General features: G+C 44.5%; 1 protein-coding gene across 1 annotated transcript in view; it reads left to right on the top strand.

The window, feature by feature from the left end:
• The window catches only part of SLC25A13 (solute carrier family 25 member 13), a 95,253-nt gene extending 71,371 nt beyond the window's left edge, over positions 1 to 23,882 (top strand). The window contains 6 exon segments of the mRNA XM_083189470.1: positions 341 to 428; positions 832 to 990; positions 6,618 to 6,670; positions 8,613 to 8,693; positions 17,788 to 17,928; positions 23,709 to 23,882. Of these exon segments, the coding sequence (XP_083045596.1) occupies positions 341 to 428; positions 832 to 990; positions 6,618 to 6,670; positions 8,613 to 8,693; positions 17,788 to 17,928; positions 23,709 to 23,855 (669 nt within the window). The 3' untranslated portion in view covers positions 23,856 to 23,882.
• Positions 23,883 to 26,599: the final 2,717 nt, after the last annotated feature.

The following is a 26,599-nucleotide window of genomic DNA, read 5'->3' as shown; positions in this document are numbered from 1 at the left end:
ACAGCAGTTTTTTTTAAATCTGGCGGAGATTTAATACGAGCCCTATTCTCACAAAATAATTTTCTGGAGTTCTCATCTTTTAAAAGGGGCTTTTCCACTTTCTGGGAACTTGTTTTAAAAAGACCAGGCCCCTGCTTGGTTACTTTTACATACCCGGCATGTGTTTGAAAATGCAGTATACAATATAAAAACAAACCCTTTTTTTTTTTTCATATCTTTTTGAGCTCGTGACTGTAATTTCAGATAATTGCTACGTGTGTTTGTGTGACCTCGGTGCTGAGTAATAGCAGGTGTCTCCTCACAATGGCCGCTCCTCATGTTGTCCTCCTTCTCTTTCAAGCTTCAAGGCTCCGGCGATGTGTCTCGCACTATCCTTGTCCAAGTGGCCGAGTCGGCTTACAGATTTGCTCTTGGTTCAATCGCTGGAGGTTAGTCATGGTTGACTGTTGTCATTTTATCTTCATTACCACTTCCCCCCCCCTCCCCTACAGAGTCTGGGTACACAATGCTCTCCCTGTGTATTCCCACAAGAGTTTGCCGTCATGGGTCACTGACCCGATCCACGTTTTGTGCACGACCCATTGTACTTCATAGATATTGGAGTTGTACCTATGACTTGTCTCGCTCAAAACAAATTTATAAACTTAATAAGTGCAGAGCGACTTACTGATCTGTTTTAATAAAGTCTTTGACAAGCCTTTAATGTGACCCATTAGGTTTATGAAGAGAGCACCCAGAGGAACGTGGGCACTTAAGATAATTGTATCTTGTAACCGTTTCATTTTTGTTTTACGTTATTTGTATTTCTTTTAACCCCTTCCGTCCAAACAGCTGTCGGTGCCACTGCGGTTTACCCCATTGACTTGGTAAAAACACGAATGCAGAACCAGAGGTCTACCGGATCGTTTGTAGGGGAACTTATGTACAAGAACAGTTTTGATTGTTTTAAGAAAGTCCTGCGGTACGAAGGCTTCTTTGGACTCTACAGAGGTCAGTCAACCTGTTGGTCCCTGGCTACCCAGACACCATTCATTAGAGATACCATTGTTTGTCCTCTCTTCCCCATGATTACATGTATTTTGCAAAGGCTGTTCTGTCCTTTTATTGAGGCATGGTAATCCTCTGGTAGCCTGGGGGGCATAGCAAGATAATGGGTTATGTCATTGGTGATGTGTTATAGTATCATTGTGTGTGTGTGTGTGTGTGTGTGTGTGTGTGTGTGTGTGTGTGTGTGTGTGTGTGTGTGGCCAAGTTCAGGAAGGACAAAAAACATGGCCGAGGGGCAAGAGGCGATGAAGAAGACCCCCGGAGTTGGACCATATACTGTACTTGAGAACCTAGAATTTTATCCAGCCTATATGGCCCTATGTGCCAGCGAAAATGGGCACAAAAAACTTTATATGGTTCAATCTTTTGTTTTCTTTCCGATTTAACTCTATGTAAAATAATTTTTTGCCGCATATACAGTATTTGTAGTGAAAGTGTTTTTTAAACACCAGTCCCTGTTGGACTGGTTGATGAGCTGCTGGACTGGTTGAGGAGCAGAGTGCGCTCGCTGCTGGACTGGTTGAGGAGCAGAGTGCGCTCGCTGCTGGACCGGTTGAGGAGCAGAGAGTGCTCCCTGCTGGACCGGTTGAGGAGCAGAGAGCGCTTCCCTGCTGGACCGGTTGAGGAGCAGAAAGCGCTTCCCTGCTGGATCGGTTGAGGAGCAGAGCGCGCTTCCCTGTTGGACCGGTTGAGGAGCAGAGAGCGCTTCCCTGCTGGACCGGTTGAGGAGCAGAGAGCGCTTCCCTGCTGGACCGGTTGAGGAGCAGAGAGCGCTTCCCTGCTGGACCGGTTGAGGAGTAGAGAGCGCTTCCCTGCTGGACCGGTTGAGGAGCAGAGAGCGCTTCCCTGTTGGACCGGTTAAGGAGCAGAGACCGCTCCCTGTTGGACCGGTTGTGGAGCAGAGAGCGCTCCCTGCTGGACGGGTTGAGGGGCAGAGAGCGCTCCCTGTTGGACCGGTTGAGGAGCAGAGAGCGCTCCCTGTTGGACCGGTTGAGGAGCAGAGAGCGCTTCCCTGCTGGACCGGTTGAGGAGCAGAGAGCGCTTCCCTGCTGGACCGGTTGAGGAGCAGAGAGCGCTCCCTGTTGGACCGGTTGTGGAGCAGAGATCGCTCCCTGCTGGACCGGTTGTTGAGCAGAGAGCGCTTCCCTGCTGGACAGGTTGAGGAGCAGAGAGCGCTCCCTGCTGGACCGGTTGAGGAGCAGAGAGCGCTTCCCTGCTGGACCGGTTGAGGAGCAGAGAGCGCTTCCCTGCTGGACCGGTTGAGGAGCAGATAGCGCTTCCCTGCTGGACCGGTTGAGGAGCAGAGAGCGCTTCCCTGCTGGACCGGTTGAGGAGCAGAGAGCGCTCCCTGTTGGACCGGTTGATGAGCAGAGAGCGCTTCCCTGTTGGACTGGTTGTGGAGCATAGAGCGCTTCCCTGCTGGACCGGCTGTGGAGCAGAGAGCGCTTCCCTGCTGGACCGGCTGTGGAGCAGAGAGCGCTTCCCTGCTGGACCGGTTGTGGAGCAGAGAGCGCTTCCCTGCTGGACCGGTTGTGGAGCAGAGCGCTTCCCTACTGGACCGGTTGTGGAGCAGAGAGCGCTTCCCTGCTGGACCGGTTGTGGAGCAGAGAGCACATACTTTTATTCTTTTTTGCATGTATCAAGTGCTGGAAAGCGTCATTATTATACCGCAATATAGTTCTGAGTTTGGCCACTCCCCTCTCACTTTTAAATTTATCTGCATGTGTTAAATCTGCCCCACCTGCATTGCAGCATGGCCTCACAGAAAATGGCCAAGCATTGGCGCATCAAGAAGTGTGCAATGTCACGTGATCGGCAACGCTGCTGGGAAACATGCTTTCTCATGTCAGAATATATTAATTGTGCAGATATTTCAAGAAAAAGTTTAAAAGCAGAGTTTCCCAAACTCCACCGTAACAATACAGGTTTTAAGGATATCTATGCTTGAGTCCAAATCAATGTGACTCCGGTACTTATTAAGTCACCTGGGCATGGATAGCCTTAACCCTTTGAGTGCCAAGTGAATTTGTCAAAATAGGTGTGAAAATTGCCAAGCAGACATTTTTATTCATCATAATTACCTGTCATGTTACCTGATATAGGAAATATATCCTCTATTTTACACATTTTTTATTTGAATTTATGTAACCAATGTGAGCGACACTGGTATTTTAAGCGGATATTTTGAACATCTCTCACAGAAAAGTTGGCAGTCAAAGGGCGTACTGTAGAGGCGGAGTTCAGGAAATTGTCTGTCAGTGGATGAGCCCTATTTCTATATAAAACGCATATGTCAGAAATGAAAAAAAAATTTATTTTTAGATGTACCCTATAACTTTGTATCTGAGTGACGTACTGCATGAAGGCACCATCTGGCCAAGGAATCTGAAGACACCCACATCTGAGTAAACTCTAATCCTGCCTAATGATACGTAAATGTTACGTAACAAATTTGGGGCTCTCCACCCAGTAACCAAATAAAAATGTCAAACATTCTCCTTCGTATAACCCAACAAGTAAAAAAAAAAAAAAAAAAACACAAAAATATAAAGTCTCTTTCAGAAAATCAAGTAAATAAAATAAGCAAATCGATAATAAAAAATATAAAAAATTCATAAAAGCTTAATGGGAAAATAAAGGGAAGTTTCAAAACACACAAAAATAAACATTAAAGTGTAAAAAGGAAATGACATCATGGAAGGTGTTTTGTGTTCCTGATTTGGCTGATTTATGTCCCTTTCCAATCTGTCCGCACCTTCCACCTTCCTGTCCTCCAAACATTTCTGAGATTCGTAATTCAGACTCCCAGCCAAAGTGTCCTGGATTATATAAATGATGGGATTTCCTTCACTAAATATTTCAGCTTCTTGTTTCCTGAGCTTAAAACAAAATTTGGTTGTTAGCGGTTCAGCGGCGATGCTGTAATCTCTGCCTCTTTTCTGTATTAGCTGGAATTACCGGTGCAGGTTGGTAAAGCTGTGCGCCGTTTGCAATAAGGTGATTATGCGTTTGCGGCATAGGGATACATGCTAGCATGCACAGGTTCCATACTGTGAGTCAATTACTGTAGTACCGGTCAGGTGGACGTTAAACTGATCAAATGTCTTTTCAGAGTTGCTTTGACTACAGGGAGGTTCTAGATTCATTGAGGCGGTGTGGTGCTCAAACCCAGCTCCTAGGGGATTAGCACCTCCTGCATTGGGAGTTAAAAACTAAGGTGCCCCAAAATAAACCTGTGGATCTCCAATGTAACAATTTCAACTTCATGCATAACCTCTGATCGGAAAGTGGTACTCCCATATGGAGGGAATACTTTGTTCTACATGGCAATACTAAAACATTTAAATTGTCCCTCGGCTGGCGCATGCCAACGCGGTATACATACGGATGAGCGGCGGTCAGAATACCAACACCAGCATCCTGGAGGGAATCCCCACAGGTCCAGTTATTATACTTATCCATCCACCTGCCTGATAATATCCCTCCGCAACTTAAACCCCCCCCCCCCCTGCAACGCGACACTAATATTCCCCACTGGAGCCTTAGCCTAACCCCTGTACCCACCACCTAAACCCTACTGTCCCACTGAATAACCCTCTTTTCCCGTAGCCAGACCCTAACCCCCCTTCCGTGGCCGCACGCTGACCCACACCACATACTTTCTATTCGGTTTTCCAACAGTCAGAGTTTCCGACGCTGGGATCCAAATTGATGTTGCGTTTCCAGCGCCAGTCTTTTTTATTTGGGATTCCAGCGTTGGTATCCTGTCACAGCACTGTACCGTTTCTTTTTCATGTGGGAGGAAACTGAAGAAACCCCATGAGGAGAACATACAGACTCTACACATCTCCCTTGTGTAGCAGCACCAAATCGGTCCTCAAGATTTACCAACGGTCCACATTTCCCAGATCACCTAGCTGTTGCACAGCTGTATTCATTACTAACTGTCACATTTCCAAACATGCTGCATTTATTCCTACTATACATCCACATGTTGTTTGGAAAACACATGAACTATTGTTAGATCTTGAGGACAGTGCTGGCCAGCCCTGTTCTAGAAGATAATATTGCAGTGAAATGATTGATTATTGATCCTTGTTTTGCTCACTTTTAACAATACTGAAGAACTCTTCACTATAACCAATTTTGACACAAAAAAAACCCCAGAATCCTCAACTGTGTCACAAGACATATCTCCCAGTGTTTCCCAGTCCTCATTCAGACAACTGCAGGCTAGTAGCCTGGCCTAGACGGGAGTGGGCTATGGTCCCAGCACAGTCTTCATGGAAATATTGGATTTTCACACCTCCTTCTAGTTGTTGGTTAGATCACTTTGGTCAGTATCCTGTACACATGACACTGCGAAGGCTGGCATACGTCTTGTACGACTCTGTAACACCAGTGATATCACACTGGGCATGTCTATGATGGTGGTCACCAGAATAAGATAGCCCTTCCCAATTGTCTGAATGTGCGTTAACTCCGGAAGGTGACCAATGCGCATACATTTTTATGGTCATATTTAAAATTTTGCCATTTCCGTTAATACGGGAGACAGGATATTTTATCTGACATGTCGTCATGCACCTAGCTTGAATACACCATGCAGCACCAGATGCCTGGTGCGAGTGTCCCGCCAGGTCCCCTGTGACCCGCCTTGCGCAGAACATCTTTCTCAGCAAAAATATGTCTTGGTCACATTGAATATGACACAGACGCATTATCGGGCTCAACAAGAAAAGATTAAGAACACTCAGTCCAAGATGAGTCGCACGCGACCTGGTCAGCCGAGAAGGATTTTTTGGGCATGACTGCAGCAATAAAGTATGAAGACCTATTTGTGTATCAGCTACGGTTCTACGTTCTCTCCTCAGGACGGGAGATTTGGTAACACCAATAACGCAGGGTGCTGGCGATCTGCTATAAACGTGTTGTGTGCAGGTTATTCTGCAGGTAGAAGCTCCAACACAACAAGCTGGACGTATGAACTTTGTATCATATACTGTAGACCGTATAATGACCTCCATCATTTGCAGGCTCACATATCGGTTGTGTGCTGCTAGAGGACCCTGCACCTTTTACGGTCTTGTCAGGTGGCAGGGACTTTTTGTTAACTAGGGAGACTGTATCTGGCAAAATAATGTTTTCTCTCTTGTCAGATGTACCTTCGGACTGTACAGCAGCAGTAATGCATAGAGTATAATAACTTTAGGTCAACCACTATTGTTGAAAAGGTCAAATTGTGGTTTTTTTTTACAATTTTTCCCCCAATTTTTACAAGACACTGTCCAGAAACATTGATGAATAACCGCAGCATGATAAAAACAAACCAGTGTGACCAGCGTGATACAACACACTGCATTTCTTTTTCTTTTTTTTTTGCCAATCACCTATTTTTTTTTCCTTTTTAGAACCTTTATCCCCTCTGATACCATTACCGATTACTGGTCTTCTCTAGGATTGGTTTTATAAGAGATGGGTTACATGAATTTTAGAACTTGCAAACAAGTTTCCTTTTATTTAAGTTGACTAGTTCTGCCAGGTGATGATGTATCTTCTACTTCTTCCAGGTCTCCTGCCCCAGCTGCTGGGCGTGGCGCCAGAAAAAGCTATTAAATTAACTGTAAGTACGGCATTCAGAAATGACGTTTTTTTATCATAAATCTAGAACCATATCGTAATCTGCTTGCATGAGCGAGTATGTGTGAAATAGATTTGGATCGTGTCTACTTGTGGCCTATCGCAGCCGGTTGGGCGTTGCTGGCCAAAACTGTGTAACCGTTTCAGTCACTCCCTGATGCAGAGATTTTTAATAACGTGGGAAGGTGGATGTTTACCTGTAAAGGATGAAGGAAATCTGTAAATCTGTAGTAGTATTGTGACCGAAAGGGAGTCATTTAGAGAGCGGTCAGCTCTGCTGCGGTGGAATTGTGGCCCAGGTTCAGAGATGTACACAGACCAGTGGTGTGCATACATCTCCGACCTGCGTATGTGCCCGATCTATACTACGCATGTACCAATCTGTCTGCAATGACGGCTGCAGTGCCCTTTAAACCGCGGCATGTCAGTCGCTTGGGTGGGAAAGGGACGGCTACAGACGGTTATGGATCGACAATGTTCTGGTTGAAATGCTTTCAGTCAACACGTACAAAAGGTGAACAATTGTTAACCCTTTCAGGTCCAATGTCTAGTCAGGCTCACCAGCCCTAGCACTAGTAGCGGATCCAATGGCGAGCCACTTTAAAATAAGAACATTAGCATCGTTCAACATTCAATGTAGACCATTTTTGAATCATTTTTTTTTAAATAATTACAATTAATTTAAACCAGACTGTTTGAACTGCAAAAGGTTAAGGTCCACATGCAAAAATGGTCAACGTGTTTTTTTTTTTTTTTTTTCACGCTAAATCTTGGATATTTCATGTTCTGTGACCACCATCAGCACAAACCTAAACCCCGCGGGCTCGCTTCACTTGCCACAGGTTACTGTTCCCAATAAATGTCCACGTGAATGCTAAATCAAGCAAATGTTGGCAAATATGTGAAAACCCCCCCAAAAAAGAACTTTTCCACCTGTTGACGCACTGTTGACTTTTTCGACAATACTGTGTTGATCCTATTGCCTGTCAACCGTATAACCTACAGCCTGCGTTTCAGAAAACTCTGGGAGCACTCAGCGTCGACTCATTAGATCAACATGGCTTCTGTCAACACATGAATTAGGTTGACATAGCTAAGGTCGACGGGGTTGGAAGGTGACCTAAGCAATTGTAGCCAACATGGACATCGTCAAAGTGTACGGAGTCCCCTCGCATGGCTCGCTGTGCTCAGCCCACTTATGCCGCAGTGGATGGTAGGGCATGGAATTTACCATGTCGACCTGTGTCAACCTAAGCCATTTTGACCTTCAGTAGTCGACCCAATGACGTATTCCCTTGTTTTCTGGGCATGTCTAGGCCAATGGCTGCTTCCCCAGAATGTTACCATGATGGCCAATGTTCACACAAATGATCCGGTGCCGTGTCTTCGGATCAGAAAAGCTGACAAGAGGCGTCTATTTACACCAGACACCTCCTTATCATATTATCACCCAGCCACGGACTCGCAGCGGCTGCCCAATAGCGTCCGCCTCTAAAACAGGCCCTGTACCATTAACATCTAGAGCAGACGTCATGTAGCCCTCACTCGGCACTGTGCTTCCCATATAGAAAGGCGCCTCCCTCCTGTAACTTATGTACGTGTCAAATAACCTTTACGCTCTCAAGTGCAGGAACAAAGAGATAGGGTTACCATGTAATTTCAGGGCCATCATTAGTCTATTCTGTTACTTAATTAATAAGGTGGTTTCCATAACAATTACATGCGTGAGGTAACCCGAGCATCCTGAGGAAACACAAACACGGTTAGGACATAGAAAAACCACAGCGCGATGGTCGGCGCCAAACGCCGGGCCTTTTGGAGACCGCCGCTCTGACGTTGCACTGGTCCCCACTAAGGACGCGCTGTGTAAAATGAAGCGACTGTTGTCAGTGTCGTGTTAACGCAGAGTTGTGTTTGACTTACAGGTGAATGACTTTGTACGTGATAAATTTACAATTAAGGATGGTTCCATTGCGTTGGGGCCCGAGATCCTTGCGGGAGCATGTGTAAGTGGCTTTTTTTGTTATCTTTTTGTTGTTGTTTTAATATTAAAGTGTATGTTGTAAGCAGGGCTATTTTTGTGCAGGCTCCAGCAGGAACTGTGGCCCTTATTCTAGTTCACTCTTTCTGACAAAATATTTCTTAGATGGACAAAACCATGTGCACTGCAGGTGAGGCAGGTGTAAAACCCCACCCAAATCTAATTCTCTCTGCACAAGTAACACCTGCCTTACCTGCAGTGCACATGGTTTTGTCCATCTAAGAAATATTTTGTCAGAAAGAGTGAACTAGAATAAGGGCCACAGTTCCTGCTGGAGCCTGCACAAAAATAGCCCTGGTTGTAAGTATGTGCTGTGCTGGTCTCCAATGCTGCTGTACCACAGGACATTGCTGAACAGTTCCATCTGTAAACAGGAAAGTTGGTGAATGTGGTTGGAAGAGAACCATTATTCACCTCATTGTGACGGTTTCCAGTCGCTCAAGTGGCGGTCCTTAGTGACACTGGAAGAAGTGGTAAACTGGTTCATTCAATATGGCCGCCCAAGAGCTAAGCAGCAGCCTAAACATGGCCATGCACTAATATAATTTTTCCACACAATTGCAACGCATCGGGCCGATAAATTGTGTGAAAATTGTCAAATCGTATATCGTTTACTCACGATTCCAATCCGATGCACAGTCCCGTGCGCACCAAATCCAGAGATTGTCAGTAGAGATGTTCAGGTTCAGATTTACTCGGTTCTTAACGCCAAATTTTCGCAAGTTCGGATTTTTCCAATTGGCTATTGACGGTCACGTGTTTTGGTTGGCCAGTAAGATTCTGCTTTGAGATCTGAGTAAAACCGGGTACAACCGAACCCACACATCTCTAATTGTTAGTGCTGCAGCAAGGATTGTAATCCAGCCACCAGGGAACTACTGGTTGAGTTGCCGGTGTATCGGATACAAGGCTAACATGCGATACCTTTACTAGAGGTGTCAAACTCATGGCCCTCCAGCTGTTGTGGAACTACACATCCCAGCATGCCCTGCCACAGTTTTAGCAATCCATTATCAAATCTGTGGCAGGGCATGCTGGGATGTGTAGTTCCACAACAGCTGGAGGGCCATGAGTTTGACACCACTCCTTTAGCCTGTTAACCTACAGTATTAACAGGTTCATGCATCTGAATAGTCCCCAGTGTAGCCTTTTTATTAAAGTGGCTTTATGGCCTGGTTTGATGGCCAAAATGTTGGTATTAATGTGGAACTTACAATTTGGTAACGATGGCTAGTATACTTAGGTCTAACCCTGCCTATGGATACTGTTGTTCCATGTGAACCTTCAGCATAGAAACAAAAGCACAAACTTTAGTAGTGAAATAATAAAAAAATTCAATGTGACCTATTTGAAGACGTTTCCAGGATCACAACTTTCTAGAACTATTTTAGGCCGGTCGTCCCTTTTATGTCTGTCACCCACCTATAGTACATTCACCACAGTGAGGCGGCCATTTTGTCCATGATAATGCAGTAACATAACGAGGGTGCGATCTCATGGAAATATCCGTACAGCGTGTCCAGTGACTGGTTCCAGGCCGATGAATAAATGCTGAAAGATGTATACTGCATTTAGAGCATTCTGCATTTATATGATGGCAGAATACTGACGACAGAGTGTTGACATAGCGTCGGGAACCTGACCGTTTGACGCTGAAACTGCTCACTCAGGAATAAGCAATTTAACACATTATCCTTGCACGGATCACCCAACCTCACTGGTTGAAAGATCAATGCACGTCATTCTACAAAATGGAGTCGAATATGCTCTGATCAGTCATGTTTGACCACAGGCATCGGATTTCGTGTCTGTTCCCTTCTCCTATAAACCTCCGCTGCTCCCAGATGATCTCTCATTGTACTGCAAGTCTCAGCCTGGCCGTCAGTAGGGGGCAGTCTGGTGCACAGCTGTTGGGGGGGGGGGGGGGTTTGGCGTCCGTCCCCTCCTGTTGGTTCTCATGAGATGTCATGTGCAGATTTGGCTACTGTCTGGCTGCTCCTTTTGATCACTGACCTCTCCCTAAATTCCAGGTAGTGTCCCTTGTTCTGTAACCTTGTGAGTGGTTCCTGGAAGCGGGAGGGCAAGGATAAAAACAAAACGCCGGCCTTTGATTATTCTGCCTTTTTATTTGGAACTTTAAAGCAAAAATGCAATAAAGCATCTCTGCTTTCACATAAGGTGCATTGTTTGTGCCTCTGTCAGATCTATTACACAAAACAATTACGGGACAATGGGCCGCTTCTGCAAGCAAGGGGTTAATGTTTATTTCAGATCTTCCAACCTATGTCCACTTGGTGCTCCCCGGATGAAACCACCTTCCTTTTTCATAATATTGAATCTGAATTGGAAATTCCCATAATTTTATTTCCGTGCAATGGAGATTATGCCTATGTTTTTCTGGAAGGACAATGAAGAACCAACTTCTACACCGCAAGGTTGTGGGCCAGACCTTCTCCACCTTCCAGTCTGATAAATGCGATGTACAGATGGTGGCACACCAGCGCTAAAGGCGCTTTGGGCCACCTTATAAAGTCAAAATAATATATGAATGGAGGTGTGAAAATTTTTTATGGTTCATAGGTATCTTTGTTTTGGTTCTTGATGCCAACGTGCTAGGGGTATTACCTACTTAACGGGCCAATCAGAACCTCGATCCTTTTAAAATAAAAATGTAAAAAAAAAACACTAATGGGGAGACTTAAAGTACCAACCAATCAGTTCCTGTCATTTTTCAAACACAGCATGGCAGTTAGAAGCCAATTGGCTGATACTTTAGCTCTCTCTACTTGCCCTTTCCCAGGTTTGGATACATCTCCCAAATATGGCAATATACAAAAAGTTGCGTTCTTTGGCCAAATGGCAAGACGAGGTTCATTTCACTTCATGTTCCTGCCATTGTCTCTAATTACTTGTATGCATGTTTCACGCGGACATATGGCGGAGAGCTGGTGACGTGGCTGATCATTATCCTTTCACATGCGTTGTCCTCCAACCCTCTTTCATTCTCCCGTGTAATGTCCAATTACCCCAGAGTCCACTCTGGCTTAGACAGAGAGATAAAACGTTCCGGTACACCTCACCTTGACATGTGGCCAGGCACCTATCACAATGTGACGAAAACGCTGTCTTTCCTCCAGCAGCAGAGTCAGTGCCGCACCGGCGAGTGTCGAAACGTCATTTCGCTGCGTTCCAGCACAAACAAAGCTCTGGATCACCTTTTAAATGCATTAATAAAAAAAGTGCGTTTACTTGGCGCTTGGTTGTCATGTAACATTTTTCTCCTCTGGTCAGTATTATGGCACTTAACAAACCCTTGTGCCCATTGCTGGGATTCCATCGCTCTTCTTGTGTTCGTATCATATGATCCTCTCCACTTTGCTTCTCAATCAGGCGTCCCCAGGCGGGGACCCTTGTGTCCCCGGAGAGTTCACCTTGCATCGTAATTACTGGGAATTAGTACGCATGGCTAATTTTGTCCACTTCTGTATTGTGAAACGATCTGTTTTGTAAACTTGATTCCCCTTTTAAGAATACGTAGACCCACGAGCTTCATGACCCCGCTTCTTCTAACAGCATCTCAGCGGCTTTCATCGCATTAGACGTAGCTTAATGTGTCATGTCCGTGCAGAACATATAAACGGAACTTGGCTTTTGGAGGTCAACGCTAAGGAGAGAGACCAGAGGTTTGGAGGCAGAGGAGAGAGATATCCTCATTAGCCTCCAAATTATATTTCATTTTGCGGAAGTGTAACTTACAAGGCCAAAAAGTAGAATTTACGGACGGTCATTTTGACCCACTGCGTAGGACTTCATGTTGACCTACGTTAATCAAACACACCGAGGCTGAAGAATGCTGTCCTCTGCCGGCAAGCATGGGATGGCCAAGATTTTCTGCTACTTTAATGAGTTTTTAATTTCTGTATCTGCCTGGAAGACGGATTCGTTCTTAGATGGGAGAGAAAAAAAAAAGCAGGTTCATGCTCTCTCTCCACCATTAAGTGTTGCAGAAACCTCTCAGCAGGATAACTGTAGCGCGGTCTGTAATTATCACATGCACTTTAACCTTTTATCGCTGAAAGGTTCTGTGCTCCACGCTCTGACCGCCCCGTGATTGCATTACTTGAACTACATGTAGAAATACATTTCCATGCCTGGTGTCAGTGGAACGCACTCATTTTTTTTTTTTTTTCTTAGAATTGCGTTATGGGGCTTGCAATATTTCTTACGTTATTTTTATTTTTAATACACGATTCATTCCGAATATGCTTGAAAAAATAATACAAATATAATCTTGCTTAAAAAGTGTAGGCTTTTTGGATTTTTAGTGTTTTTTTTATTATTATTATTAAAATGTAACTTTAATACTTTTTGTTTAAAAAAAAATTATTTGTATTCAATTCAAATATTAGGATTTACGTTTCTTTCTTGGTAAAAGAGAGGACTCAAAAACACACAACACATTACAGTACATGTTAACTGAGACACACGGATTTAGCATGCACTAGAATTGTGAACTGGAAACCCAATCCCATGATTTGTAATTCCAATTCCAACCCCATTTAAATGTCACAACACACCAAATAAAAAAAAAAAAACGTGTAAGAGGCACGATTTAAATGTGACAAATGCAGGGTTATAATGTAATGTGACAATGGGATGTATACGTTTAGTTCTTCAGAAATCCTACTCTGTGTATTCTTTGTTTTCACAGTTGTGAGTATTAGTGCGATGTAGTACGCTGGGCAGAATTCTACACTTATCAGTATTATTAATAATATTATTATTATTTTCCTTTTATTTATATGGCGCCACAAGGGTCTGCAGCGCTCAATTTCATACAGTAAATGAATAAACAAAAGAGTGTCTTACAGGGTAATATAACAGAGGACAAGTACAGGGGACATAACCTTAAGTATCCGTGTCGCAGAAAACCATAGGATTTGGTGCCATCAAGATGGTTTAAGTAAGAGCAGGAAAAGCACAAGTAGGCAAGAGGGCCCTGCTCGTGAGAGCTTGCATTCTTATACTTATGTACTAGTGGACAATTTTTATCACAGCCACGTTATATAACTGACAATTGTTTCACATGCAAACTCAGATTAAGTCACACACAGATATACAAGTTTTGCGTATCAAATTGCTCAGTGCAGCCTTGTCAAGTGCTTTTGTAGTATCAAAATGTTATTAAGATGCACATTGGAACAAAAATACGATCCGTACAATCTGTGTCGCACAGGACCTGGCGGTGCGAGAACGGGTGTTTGGTACAACTGCAGCAATAGTGTAATGCTAGTGGCATCTCGGAAATCTTCAGCTATGTTATCAGCAGAGCAATAGTGACTTAAGCACCTTGCGCCATAGCAGCTCTGTGATTTGCGGTCTTCTGCTTCGTGGCTGAGTCGCTGTTAATCCTAAACACTTCCACTCTCTAATAATCACTCACATTTAACCGGAATATCCAGCAGGGATGGCATTTCACAAACAGTCTTATTGCCAAGGTGGCATCCTATCACAGTACCACACAAAGGTGGCATCCTATCACAGTACCACACAAAGGTGGCATCCTTTCACAGTACCGCACAAAGGTGGCATCCTTTCACAGTACTACACAAAGGTGGCATCCTATCACAGTACCACATACAGGTGGCATCCTATCACAGTACCACACAAAGGTGGCATGCTATCACAGTACCGCGCAAAGGTGGCATGCTATCACAGTACCGCGCAAAGGTGGTATCCTATCACAGTACCACGCAAAGGTGGCATGCTATCACAGCACCGCGCAAAGGTGGCATGCTATCATAGTACCACGCAAAGGTGGCATCCTATCACAGTACCACACAAAGGTTGAATCCTATCACAGTACTACACAAAGGTGGCATCCTATTACAGTACCACAAAAAGGTGGTATCTTATTACATTACCGCACAAAGGTGGCATCCTATCACAGTACCGCACAAAGGTGGCATCCTGTCACATTACCACACAAAGGTGGCATCCTATCACAATACCACACAAAGGTGGTATCCTATCACAGTACCACACGAAGGTGGCATCCATTCACAGTACCACACTAGGTGGCATCCTATCGCAGTGCCGCACAAAGGTGGCATCTCATCACAGTACCGCACAAAGGTGAAATCTCATCACAGTACTGCACAAAGGTGGCATCTCATCACAGTACCGCACAAAGGTGAAATCTCATCACAGTACTGCACAAAGGTGGCATCCTATCACCGTGCTACACAAAGGTGGCATCTCATCACAGTACCACATACAGGTGGTAACTTATTACAGTACCGCACAAAGGTGGCATCCTATCGCAGTGCTGCACAAAGGTGGCATCTCATCACAGTACCGCACAAAGGTGGCATCCTATCACAGTACCACACAAAGGTGGCATCCTATCACAGTACCGCGCAAAGGTGGCATCCTATCACAGTACCACATAAAGGTGGCATCCTATCACAGTACCACACAAAGGTGGCATGCTATCACAGTACCACACAAAGGTGGCATGCTATCACAGTACCGCGCAAAGGTGGCATGCTATCACAGTACCGCGCAAAGGTGGCATCCTATCACAGTACCACACAAAGGTGGCATCCTATCACAGTACCACACAAAGGTGGCATGCTATCACAGTACCACACAAAGGTGGCATGCTATCACAGTACCACACAAAGGTGGCATCCTATCACAGTACCACACAAAGGTGGCATCCTATCACAGTACCACATAAAGGTGGCATGCTATCACAGTGCCGCACAAAGGTGGCATCCTATCACAGTGCCGTACAAAGGTGGCATCCTATCACAGTACCTCACAATGGTGGCTTCCCCTGTTTTATGGATGTCACCTAGGACTGACCTCACGTGCTTCGCTGGGGACCCTAAGCCTGTCTGTCCGGAGCAGCTTCCTACAGTAGGACCTAGGGACGCTCGGGCAGCCTGCTCATATAACAGACGGTTAATATTACAAAAGGGAGTTGATGCTGTATGTCTTGTGCTACCCAGTGAGTACTGAGCTGATTACATAGCGTAGATCTGATCTTATACACTCCACAGACTGTTATTGCTGATTGACCATTTCAGTTTTTTGCACATTGCAATCTTATTGATTGTATGTGTGTTTGTATGTATTAAATGTATGTACAGTATTCATTAACTGATCCATTCAGATTCTCCACGCAATGTTATGTCTGGGAAAACATCGAGCTATTCATCGATGCTTTGAGTCTCATTCTCAAATGCTGTATTTACGTATGGTGATAAGATTCGGGATTCTCCCTAAAGTACCTCTTCCACCCACTCCATCTACTCGCCGGTGGTAACCGCCAAACTCTGTGTACACAAGAAGCGGTTACCGAGCGAAGCAATAGCAAACCCCAGTCATCCCACTACATCGTTCTTTGTGATGTCAGTCAAGTGGTTCCCTGCGCAGTCTGGCTGCACATCTGAGAGCAGCGGCCACACGTGCGAAGATGAAACGCAGCACTCCTGTTGTGAACATGGCAATGCTGGTCACAACTTGTGAAGTTTTCCAACTAATCTCATTGAAATTTCTCCTTGCCTAAAATTCCTCTCTACCCCTCCAGCCACCCGTCATCACACTGTCAACTTTTTTTTTTTCTTTTTCAAAGACTTGGAAGGAATTTTAGTTGTTCCGTGGTTATATCCGTGCATAGATCACATGATGTGTTTTGCACTTTAAAGTATTTTATTATTTTTAAAGTTACCCAATTGGAGATCATGTGTGCACTAACCACATCAGCCAATAGAATATCGGATTACATCTCTCGCTTCAGGCTGATGAATTCTGATTGCTTTGTGTTACTGCGTGTTTGTCAATGAAACCAACTGGCATGTACTGTGTATTGCATGCACTGCGATACTGTATGCGTGCTTCGCGCCATAAAGGGGCGGTAAATTAATTACTGCATCGGTATTATCGAATTGGCAGCAGACTTTTTTTTAATTTTTTTTTTATTTTTAGTTTCCCCGTTTTATTTTTCAACTGATAATTAAACGTGTGCGTTTTGTGCACCCAGAACTTCTTTTTATTTCTACAACGCTCTGGATTTATGTCGGTGAGAGCTGCAATGTGTGATGTGTAGAGTGACGACTCCGGCATGTATATGTGACAGTGCCCCTAGTGGACGAGTGCTTGCTTACAGTTATCAGATCAGTGCTTTCAGACCAATAAATGATCAGGTCTGTGACATGTTTGTTTTTTCCCCTTGTATAATAGCCGTTCTAAACAGCAGCAAGTGGAAATGTCACATCGGAACGTATTTGTCTTAAATATATTTTTTATTTGATTGAATCTTAATTCTCGTTAGTAATTTTGACAAAAACTGTGCTTTCTGACATCAGGTCGATAATGGAAAGGTCGACATGAGTTTTTTGAGCCAACATGTGCCGGCACGCAATATTTCATATCGTACCATCCACTACGGTGTGGTGGGAGTATAAAAATCATGGTGAGCACAGCGGTACACTTTTGGCGGTATCCATGTCGACTTTCGGGACAAAAAAAAACGTGAAAAACTCATGTGGACCTACACTGTCGACCTTAGGTTGACACCTGAATTAGGTTGACATGGCTAAGGTTGAGTCAACCATCGATGGTCGACCTAATGCATGTTGTCCTTTATGCAGTTGACTCTTTGACCCGTACCTGTGTACGGATGGTTTCATTCGGTCAGGAATGTTCCCCAGCAATGGTCATCCTTGCTTTTTGTAGATGATGGAGAGTTGCTGTTGGCTACGTCAATGTTTTTATACAAAAAAAGGCAGGGTGGTTTTTCTGTTTGTTTTTTGGATTGTTTTGACTTTTTCTGTTTGGTTGTTTTTGTATTGTTTTGTCTTTTTCTGTTTGGCTGTTTTTGTATTGTTTTGTCTTTTTCTGTTTGGCTGTTTTTGTATTGTTTTGTCATTTTATGTTTGGATGTTTTTGTATTGTTTTGTCATTTGTTTTGTTTTATAGTTGTTTTTTTATGTTTGGAAACGCGCAGTTCATATGGTATGTGGGTGATAACATTGAGCCTTGTGTTTCAGGCTGGAGGCTCGCAGGTCATTTTCACCAACCCGCTGGAGATTGTAAAGATCCGTCTCCAGGTGGCCGGAGAGATCACCACCGGTCCCCGCGTCAGTGCCCTCACCGTACTGCGAGATCTCGGCTTCTTTGGGCTGTACAAGGTAATCTATCAGTGTTCCATCTGAAACCGGGCATTGTGGGGGATATTTACCAAATCCACTAATGAGAAAAAATGAATTAATTGCTCAAAGCAACCAATCCGATCATCTGTTATCCAGTATTAACTAGAATCTGATTGGTTGCCATGAGCAGCGGTTAGCTTTAGGAAGTCTCTTCCCATTTTCTCCAAACTTCATACTAGTTCTGATTTTTCACTACAGCAATAAAAACAAAGGAATAGTTGCAGCGCGCAATGGAATATGGTGGCGCTGTATGAATAACCAATGTACAATTACCTGTAACCGTTTGCTAGTAATCTCCAATCAGGTGCATAAGTGTCACTGTCTCCTAGTTACCTGAACACAAGAGTAGCACGCAGGTGAAGCACAGTAACGCCCCCTTGTGGTTTCTTTGGGTGATTGTTGGTTCATTTCATACACCGGCCCTGCAGCAGCGATCAGCATGGTCAGCCTTGGTGTATACATGATTCGCAAGAGTCCAGAACACACAATAGACTGGAGATACTGGAAGGGGCTCAGTACATGGTAGCTGTCTATTGTACGTTCCTAGTGATTTCATGGGCTGTTAGTGTGTGTTTGTGTATGTATATATGTGTGTGTGTGTGTGTGTGTGTGTGTGTGTGAATAGATAGATATATATATATATATATATATATATATATATATATATATATATATATATATATCTATCGTTGGGGCGACCTGGCACTCCTGGAGAGGTAGGTGCCTCTGCAAGAACGTATATAGGCTGGAGGTGAATGGAACTCCGTGGAGAATAAACACCAGTGTGGCACTCCGGGTCTTAGTACAGGTGCAACAGTTTCGGGGACATACTTCCCTTCCTCAGGCAGACAGCATAATAAAAGTCTAGGGAAAAAAACATTTTGTATCCCAATTGCACACTGAGTGAGAAAATAACTACATATTAATCAGATAATACAGAGATCTTGGATGCATATATCTTACATATATTTCCTAGACAGAATTACCCCTCTCTTTTGGCACCTGAATGACACACCTCTGATTGAGCAGCTTACCAACAAAAGTGTTGTGCAGCATAATACAAGTACAAGCTTAGGGGTAGGAGGAGGCGCCCTAAACTCATTTCACAGATATAAGGTAGGACCCTAAGCTTGTACTTTTATTATGCTGTCTGCCTGAGGAAGGGGAGTATGTCCCCGAAACTGTTGCACAAATAAAATATTGCACCTGTACTAAGACCCGGAGTGCCACACTGGTGTTTATTCTCCACGGAGTTCCATTCACCTCCAGCCTATATATATATAGTATTGTGGAACAAGCTTTCGGGGTTCTACCCCCTTCATCAGGTTAAACAAACCTGACAAAGGGGGTAGAACCCCGAAAGCTTGTTCCACAATACAATCTTTTTATATGCTGAAAACTGCCTCCGGAGTGCCATTAATCTTGGACTGTATGTATGACTGTTTCTAGGCATCGGGGCTTGCTGTTTTCTTTGGATAGGAGTGCCGGCTGATTTGGATTGTTGTGTGTGTGTGTGTGTGTGTGTGTGTGTGTGTGTGTGTGTGTGTGTGTGTGTGTGTGTGTGTGTGTGTGTGTGTGTGTGTGTATGTATATATATATATATATATATATATATATATATATATATATATATATATATATATACATACATACACACTGTATCTATAAATCAGATAATCTGGAACCCTGGGTTCCATGCCGGATAACCTGTAGAATATTGCACCTGACAACAAACCCCTCCCCCTGCACCCGTCTCAACTGGCGCAGCATGTCTTCTCGCCCTCCAACAGCATGGCTCCCTCCCGTAGCCTCTAAACCCTCCCATAGCCTAAATTTCCCCAATCAGCTTCTAGCTGTTATGTTATTGGATCGCTCTCCTACCACTTTCCAAGCTTGGATATATCTCATCCAAAGTGTCTTATAGTATATACGGTATGATCGTATAAATATGTAATAGATCAAGGTGACTGCTCCGGTTCAGTATGTGAGCATAGGTTTTCCTGTAACACAAAATCACCACCCCAAATTCTATTTTTACGTCACTAGAGTGGCTTGTACAGGTATAAAGCCCCCTTACTGGAAGAGATTGCGGATATTAGACCGTATCTCCTTTCTGACCTGCATAAATGCAATCTCCATGTACTGTACGGCTGTAATGCTTCTCGGTGACTTCTAATATCCGTATAATTTTTGTACGCTCTCTATATAATCGTGGTTAGAATTATCACATTGTTTGACAATTGGGGCTTCCTATAGTCACGAGATCCTGAAAATGGAGCAATTGTGATTTGGAATTTCCACAGCGTTTTATAACGTTGGTTTCTGGTTCCTTTTAAAAAAAAAAAAAAAACACTATTATGTCCCAGATATAATCCAAGCCAGACCTTTAGAAGAGGCTGGGACATTTCTAATAGAGGATCCACTAGGTCGGGTAAGGAACCCCATTATTAGGACACTTACAAAAATGTTGCCCGAAGCAACCAGATTCTCCTTTTTATTTTATTTTTTTATAGCACCCTCTAGAACAGGGGTGGGCAATAAACATCCCCCCAACTGTTGATGAACTACACATCCCAGCATGCCTTACCTTAGTTTTGCTCTTTGGCTATGCTTAAACTGATGCAAGGCATGTTGGGATGTGTAGTTCATCAACAGCTGGAGGACCTTTCATTGCCTACTCCTGCTGCAGAAGATAACCGATAGAATCTGATTGGTTGCTATGGGCAACATCTCATGTTCAGCAGATCTCCCATCTTAGATAATGTACCCCTTTTATATAGACCATGCTCTTATCTTAATTTTAGATTCATTTTAACTACTGTAATAAACATTTGAAATACTTGCACCCTGGGCGACAGCGAGATCGGAGAGTTATGGCAGCGTTCAGTGAGCAACTGCAGAATTAGTTCTAGGCAAACAGAGCTCCTCTGAAATCCAAAGAGACAATAAGACTGTGGCATAATACCATATTGCCCTGCCTGCCATGCACCACATGGGTGTCTGTGTACCCACTTCAGTTCCTCCCCATTAGCATAGGATATGTAATTGGGGATGCCAGGCATTTGAGCGTCGCGTGGGACCAGCCGGCCTCCTGTTTGCTCACCTTCCTGGTGAAACACGGGTTAATGACTGCACGAAGTAGGAGGGGAAAATAAATTAGTGAATCGCTGCCTATTGTGTACAATCATTGACTCCAAATAACAATTACAGATGCCAAATCCATTCTAGACCTGTAAGGTACAAGGGAAGGGAAAAAAAAAAAAAACGTTAGAGGGGTGGGAATATATACAGGTGCCAGAAGCATTAAATAACCCTAGCAGACAAGGTGCACCTCTGTCTTCTATAGTTGAAGGTCCCCCCTCCCCGTCTGGCATCCCCCCCCCCTTTACACAAGACAATGTTCATTCACTGCAGGAGACTAGTTTAAGCCTACGTCTCCCAGACCTGCTGGCTCCTTCTGCCCAACCCGACACAGAGGTGCCTTTGTGAGTGTAATTACTCTGCCCTTGTTGTAGAAATGGTTGTGTGGAACCTAACTTGCAGGTAGGGCAGGAATATGCAAGAATTAGCATGCCAAAGAAAGTACTGTATCATCGTGGGTCCGGTGCTCACCCCCCTCCTCCTAGTACAAGTGGGCTCTCTACCCAGTTACCGAAATAATCATTACTGTAATTTTTTTAAACCAGCCGGAAGCTGTCGAGTATCAGCGGTTTAACACATGCAGATTAGCACATCCCTGACTATTTACACAACATCCTAATTGGCATTTAGCAATACGATTGTCATTAATGACCGCAGTCTCGCTGCTTTCCAGGTAAAGACTGCAGTAGGTGTCGCGATGAATGATTGGTCCGTTTACATTCTAAATGTTATTGGTCATTTTAGGGGTGTGGCCGCAAAATCAATAATGATACAAATTGTACTTGAATAATTTATGAATGGTGTGGTCTGTGATGTGCATCGTCGGATGGAACGCAAGGGCTTACACTGCAGTTCATGGTTGTCAGTACATACGCCGGGACAGCCAGGACCAAACCCAACAGTCATGTGGATACTTTCTGTTGTTCCTTGTTATTGAATATATTTAAGGATAGAACTTTTTGCACAAAACAAAAAAGAAAAAAAAAAATGATTTGTTCTGAACTTTTTTCTCACCCCCCTCCTACATTAAACCCCCCCCCCCCCTCCTCCTACCATAACCCCCACGCACACACACACACCCCTCTCCCGCTTATCCCACCTTGGTCCCGTCTTTATAATCCCGTTGAAGAATGCTTTTACTGTATATTTTTGTGTGACTGCAAATAATTGATGATCATATTAAAAAATAAATAGAATTCTTTTTTTTCCCTTCCCTAGTTAAGTCAATAAGTACAAACCTTATAAGGCTGTTATGTAAAAATGAAAACTAAAATAAGCAAAAAAATATGCAAGTTGGGATAACTGACTTATCAGGTTATTTCTGTCGCATCAGAATATATTTCCTTGCATTTCTTTTATTTGAAAATATAAAGATAAACAAAGAATTCCCAGCCCATTCTCAACAATAGACTTCAATTTTCAATTGAAAAGAAATGTGCGTATACTGTACTTCCTTATGTCGGCTCCTGGGTATTGTAGCTGGTGTATTTAGTATGGGGAGAAAAGGTAAAATAATAATGGGGTCTGTGCTGAGCGATCTGTCAGGTACATTGCTCTACCCCCCCCCCCCCCCCCCCCCCCCCCCCCCCCAGTAAAGACACCCCACCCTGCCTTACCTCTCCGATCCGCTGCATCTGCTGTGGCAGGGAGTCGGAACCCGGGACCTGCAGATTTAGCCTGGTCCCAGCGCTCCTCCTGGCTCAGCCTTCCGTGGCTCCTTATGAAGATATCCCTCACAAAATGTCCGCCCCCTAACAGCAGACCATTTTTCGGGATGCTAGAGGAGGCCGCAGCCTCCTCTAGCATCCTCAAAAACTGTCTGCTTTAAGGGGGCAGCCATTTTGTAAGGTATATTTTTCATAAGGAGCCGCCGGAGGCTGAGCCAGGAGGAGCGTCGGACCAGGCTAGAAAATATGCGGGTCCACTCCCGGGCACAGCAGAATGCGGCGCAGGCGGCAGCATAGCAGTAGCTCCCGCAGACCCCCGGCGGCCACACTTGGTCAGTGTCTCCCCGCTGTCGCGGGTCTGCAGCGCTATAGCGACGCCACTGCTGACCAGTGATCTAACTAGATTTATCCAGCATGCTGGATAAATCTAGTTAGATTGCCGAGCGATAGTGCTGCACATATTTATCGCTATGGCACCTACAGATGGAGCTACATGTTGTCATATTTAAAGCGATCTAGTGTGTAGGTCCCATTACTTTCAGGATAGGTACCAAACTTCTAAACTGCAAAACAAACACTTCAATTGCGTGAGATAAGAACAGATAACCATAAAACCACAGACTCAACATTTCTACTGATGGGATGTTCTGCGGAGATTGGTGTTCTGCAGCATTTTAAGTCTGTATCCTAATCATTTTCTTCTAACGAGATGATTGATGATTGAGACTTGTAAATGCTAAAATAAATGTGTTTTAGTGTTTGGCCAATCTCCTTAGCACTCCCTAATTGTTCTGAGATGCGGACAAGTAACCCGGAGGTAAATGAACTGAGTATCTCTGTAGTGAAGAATCTCCAGCAATGTCTTGGGATTCCTAGGCGTACCTGATTGGTTGGCTGCAAACTGTATATGGTGTTTCCGTGTACTGAGTTGTCTTGATTGATCTCTCCCAGGGAGCCAAGGCATGCTTTCTCCGTGACATTCCCTTCTCGGCCATCTACTTTCCCTGTTACGCCCACATGAAGAGCTCGTTTGCCGGGGAAGATGGCAGAGTGAGTCCCGGTTATCTGCTGTTGGCAGGAGCCATCGCTGGTAAGTAACGTCTCTGTGCCCTTCCCGCATGTTATGTAGTGTGAGATTGTTGGCTGGTAGCGGCGGTGTATAAGGGGCCGATACAGCAACGTAACCTTTTCAGAGGCCCAAATAGTTTGCAGGTCTGGTATACAGAAGATACGCTACTTACCCTGCAAGATATGGAGATGGGGAAACGCTTAAGTACTAAATGCAAACTGCGTTCTAGGTACAGGATGGGGGAAATGTAATAGGATGAGAGATTCAGAAAAATTTGGTGCGAAATCTCCAGATTTTTAAGGCGGCAATCATTTTGCACGGTAAAACCAGTTTGATTTGGTAGTGTAAATGATTGCGGCTTTAAAAAAAATGGAGATTTGTTATCAAATCTCTCACTTTCCGATTCTCTCACCCTATTAAATCTCACCCAATATTTCATTTGGGGAGAGATGTTCTAAGCTTTGAAAAGTGCTAAAATTGAGAGTGGAAAAACCACCGACCAATCAGCTCCTAACTCACATTTTTCAAACTCCGCCTGTAGCATCGCAGTTGGCAGCTGATTGGCTGGTACTTTATAACTCTTCAATTTATCATCACACATCTAGCCCTTGGAGTCATAAATCACTACGCTGTGAGCTCTCAGTGACTGACTTAATTAGGAGCCTTCACAGACAGGTCAAGGGGCATAGAATGTGACGGGCGATAAGAACCATTTGGCCCAACTAGTTTCCCCCATATACAGGCAGACACTTGACCATGGTTACAATTTTTTGAAGGTGGAGCCAGTTAACCTACCAGTGTATTTTTGGCATGAATCAAACCCATGACCTCAGTGCAGTGAGGCAGTGATGGTAACCACTAGACCGTTCGTACAGCACTGACAGGTCGGGGATCAGATATTAGAGGCACAGAATCCTACACTCTTTAACATTGTACAGTATTTTGGAACTGAATTGGTCTTAACTCAGGTGCCAGATCAGTGGAACAGAATGATCTATGTGGGTGGGTATGGGTCATTGAATTTACCAACTTTCAAATGACATGCGTCAACACCTGTAATAGTCAAAAGTCTACATGTCGACATAGTAGACCTAGACACCATCAAAGTGTACTGTGTCCCCTCGCATGGCTCGCTGCGCTCGGCACACTGTTCTATTCTCTCGCCACGCCCTAGTGGATGGCAGGGCAGGAAATACCACCTTGGCACGTCGGCTAAAAAAAAAACGTGACCTTTTGACTGTCGTTCTCATTTTGTGTCGGCCTTCCAACTATGTCGACCTATTTCCGGTGTCAACCTTCACTGGGTTACCAAATGACCGTATCCACTCGTGTACCTATGTTAGTGAATGAATTTGTTACTCTTTAAAATTCCCGCATATTAATAAGAGATGTATACAGGTCTGAATGGGCCTTATTCTGATTGCATCACTCCCTTGCGCGATGTTTAGCGTCTGCGCATGTGCGAGCGGGGGGGCTGCGCGGTCTCAGGTCCCATGTCAATGCGCCTGTGATGCAGGGGGCCCCCACTTTCTGTACTGGGAGGCGGGTGGTGTTTCATCCACGCGTAACACTTTGAATTTCACAGCGTTGCGTGTGGACCAGAATAAGGGCCTATATTTTATTGATATGTGTGTATTCTATCAGCACATTACTGTATGTGGCCGGTATATGTGGTTCCCTAATCACTGTTACCCACCGCATGCAGGAATGGCAGCAGATTAAGGCTCCAGAGGACCTCCCACCCCCTCATTGCATGTGACGTTTGTCTTACAATGATGTGCAATTTCAGTTTACCACGTTTCCCTATACAGCACCTCTGGGTGGGCTGCAGAATTCCTCGCATATTTTGATAGATTTTATTGAAGCAGCACAAAATATGCCTTGGAGTCTACATGTTCCCCTTATGTAGATCCAAGCGGTGATAATTCAGGACCGGGTTGAGGGTTTCCTCATAACACGGGTATACAGTATGTGGCAGGAGGAGATATTGGTTTAGCTGTGAGGTGTCTGACTCTGTGTTCTGCTCCCAGTTACGGGACTCGTGTATCGGGGGGAGGGTTTCCTCATAACACGGGTATATGTGGCAGGAGGCGATATTGGTTTAGCTGTGAGGTGTCTGACTCTGTGTTCTGCTAACACTCCCCAGTTACGGGACTCGTGTATTGGGGGGAGGGTTTCCTCATAACACGGGTATATGTGGCAGGAGGAGATATCGTGGGATACAGCCGGTTGCCCGACCTCAAGATGGTCGACAGTCATTAGGACGACAGGGACAAGATCAACATGGGACAAGGTCGACAGGTCATTAGGTCGACATGGGGTTTTTCACTGTTTTTTGAGCCGACATGTGCCGACAGGCGGTATTTCATGCCCTACCATCTACTAGGGCATTCGGGGGGAAAACTGTGAAAAACCCCATGTTGACCTTTTGATTGTCGTCCTAATGCTTGTGTCAACCTAATGACCTGTCGACCTAGTGGTGTCGACCCAATGACTGTCTACCATACAATCCATACCCATATCGGTTTAGCTGTGAGGTGTCTGACTCTGTGTTCTGCTAACATTTCCCAGCTATGGGGCTCATGTATTGGGGGGGGGGGGGGGTATTATTACTGGTCTGCCTCTGCAGGTACGGAACTGACAGGACACCCCACAAGTTGGGCCACGAGTCTGTGTGTCCTACAGGTGTTTTACTCTTTCTGCTCATTCTACAAAATCCCAGCACTTGGCATCCAGCTCTGTTATAGAAAAGGCACCGGAAACCGGAAGGTGA

The sequence above is a fragment of the Crinia signifera genome, chromosome 5 (assembly GCF_055691185.1).
Source record: "Crinia signifera chromosome 5, ASM5569118v1, whole genome shotgun sequence".
Classification (NCBI taxonomy): domain Eukaryota; kingdom Metazoa; phylum Chordata; class Amphibia; order Anura; family Myobatrachidae; genus Crinia; species Crinia signifera.
The sequence above is the reverse complement of the archived record's forward strand: the minus strand, read 5'-3'. Positions and strand labels throughout refer to the sequence as shown.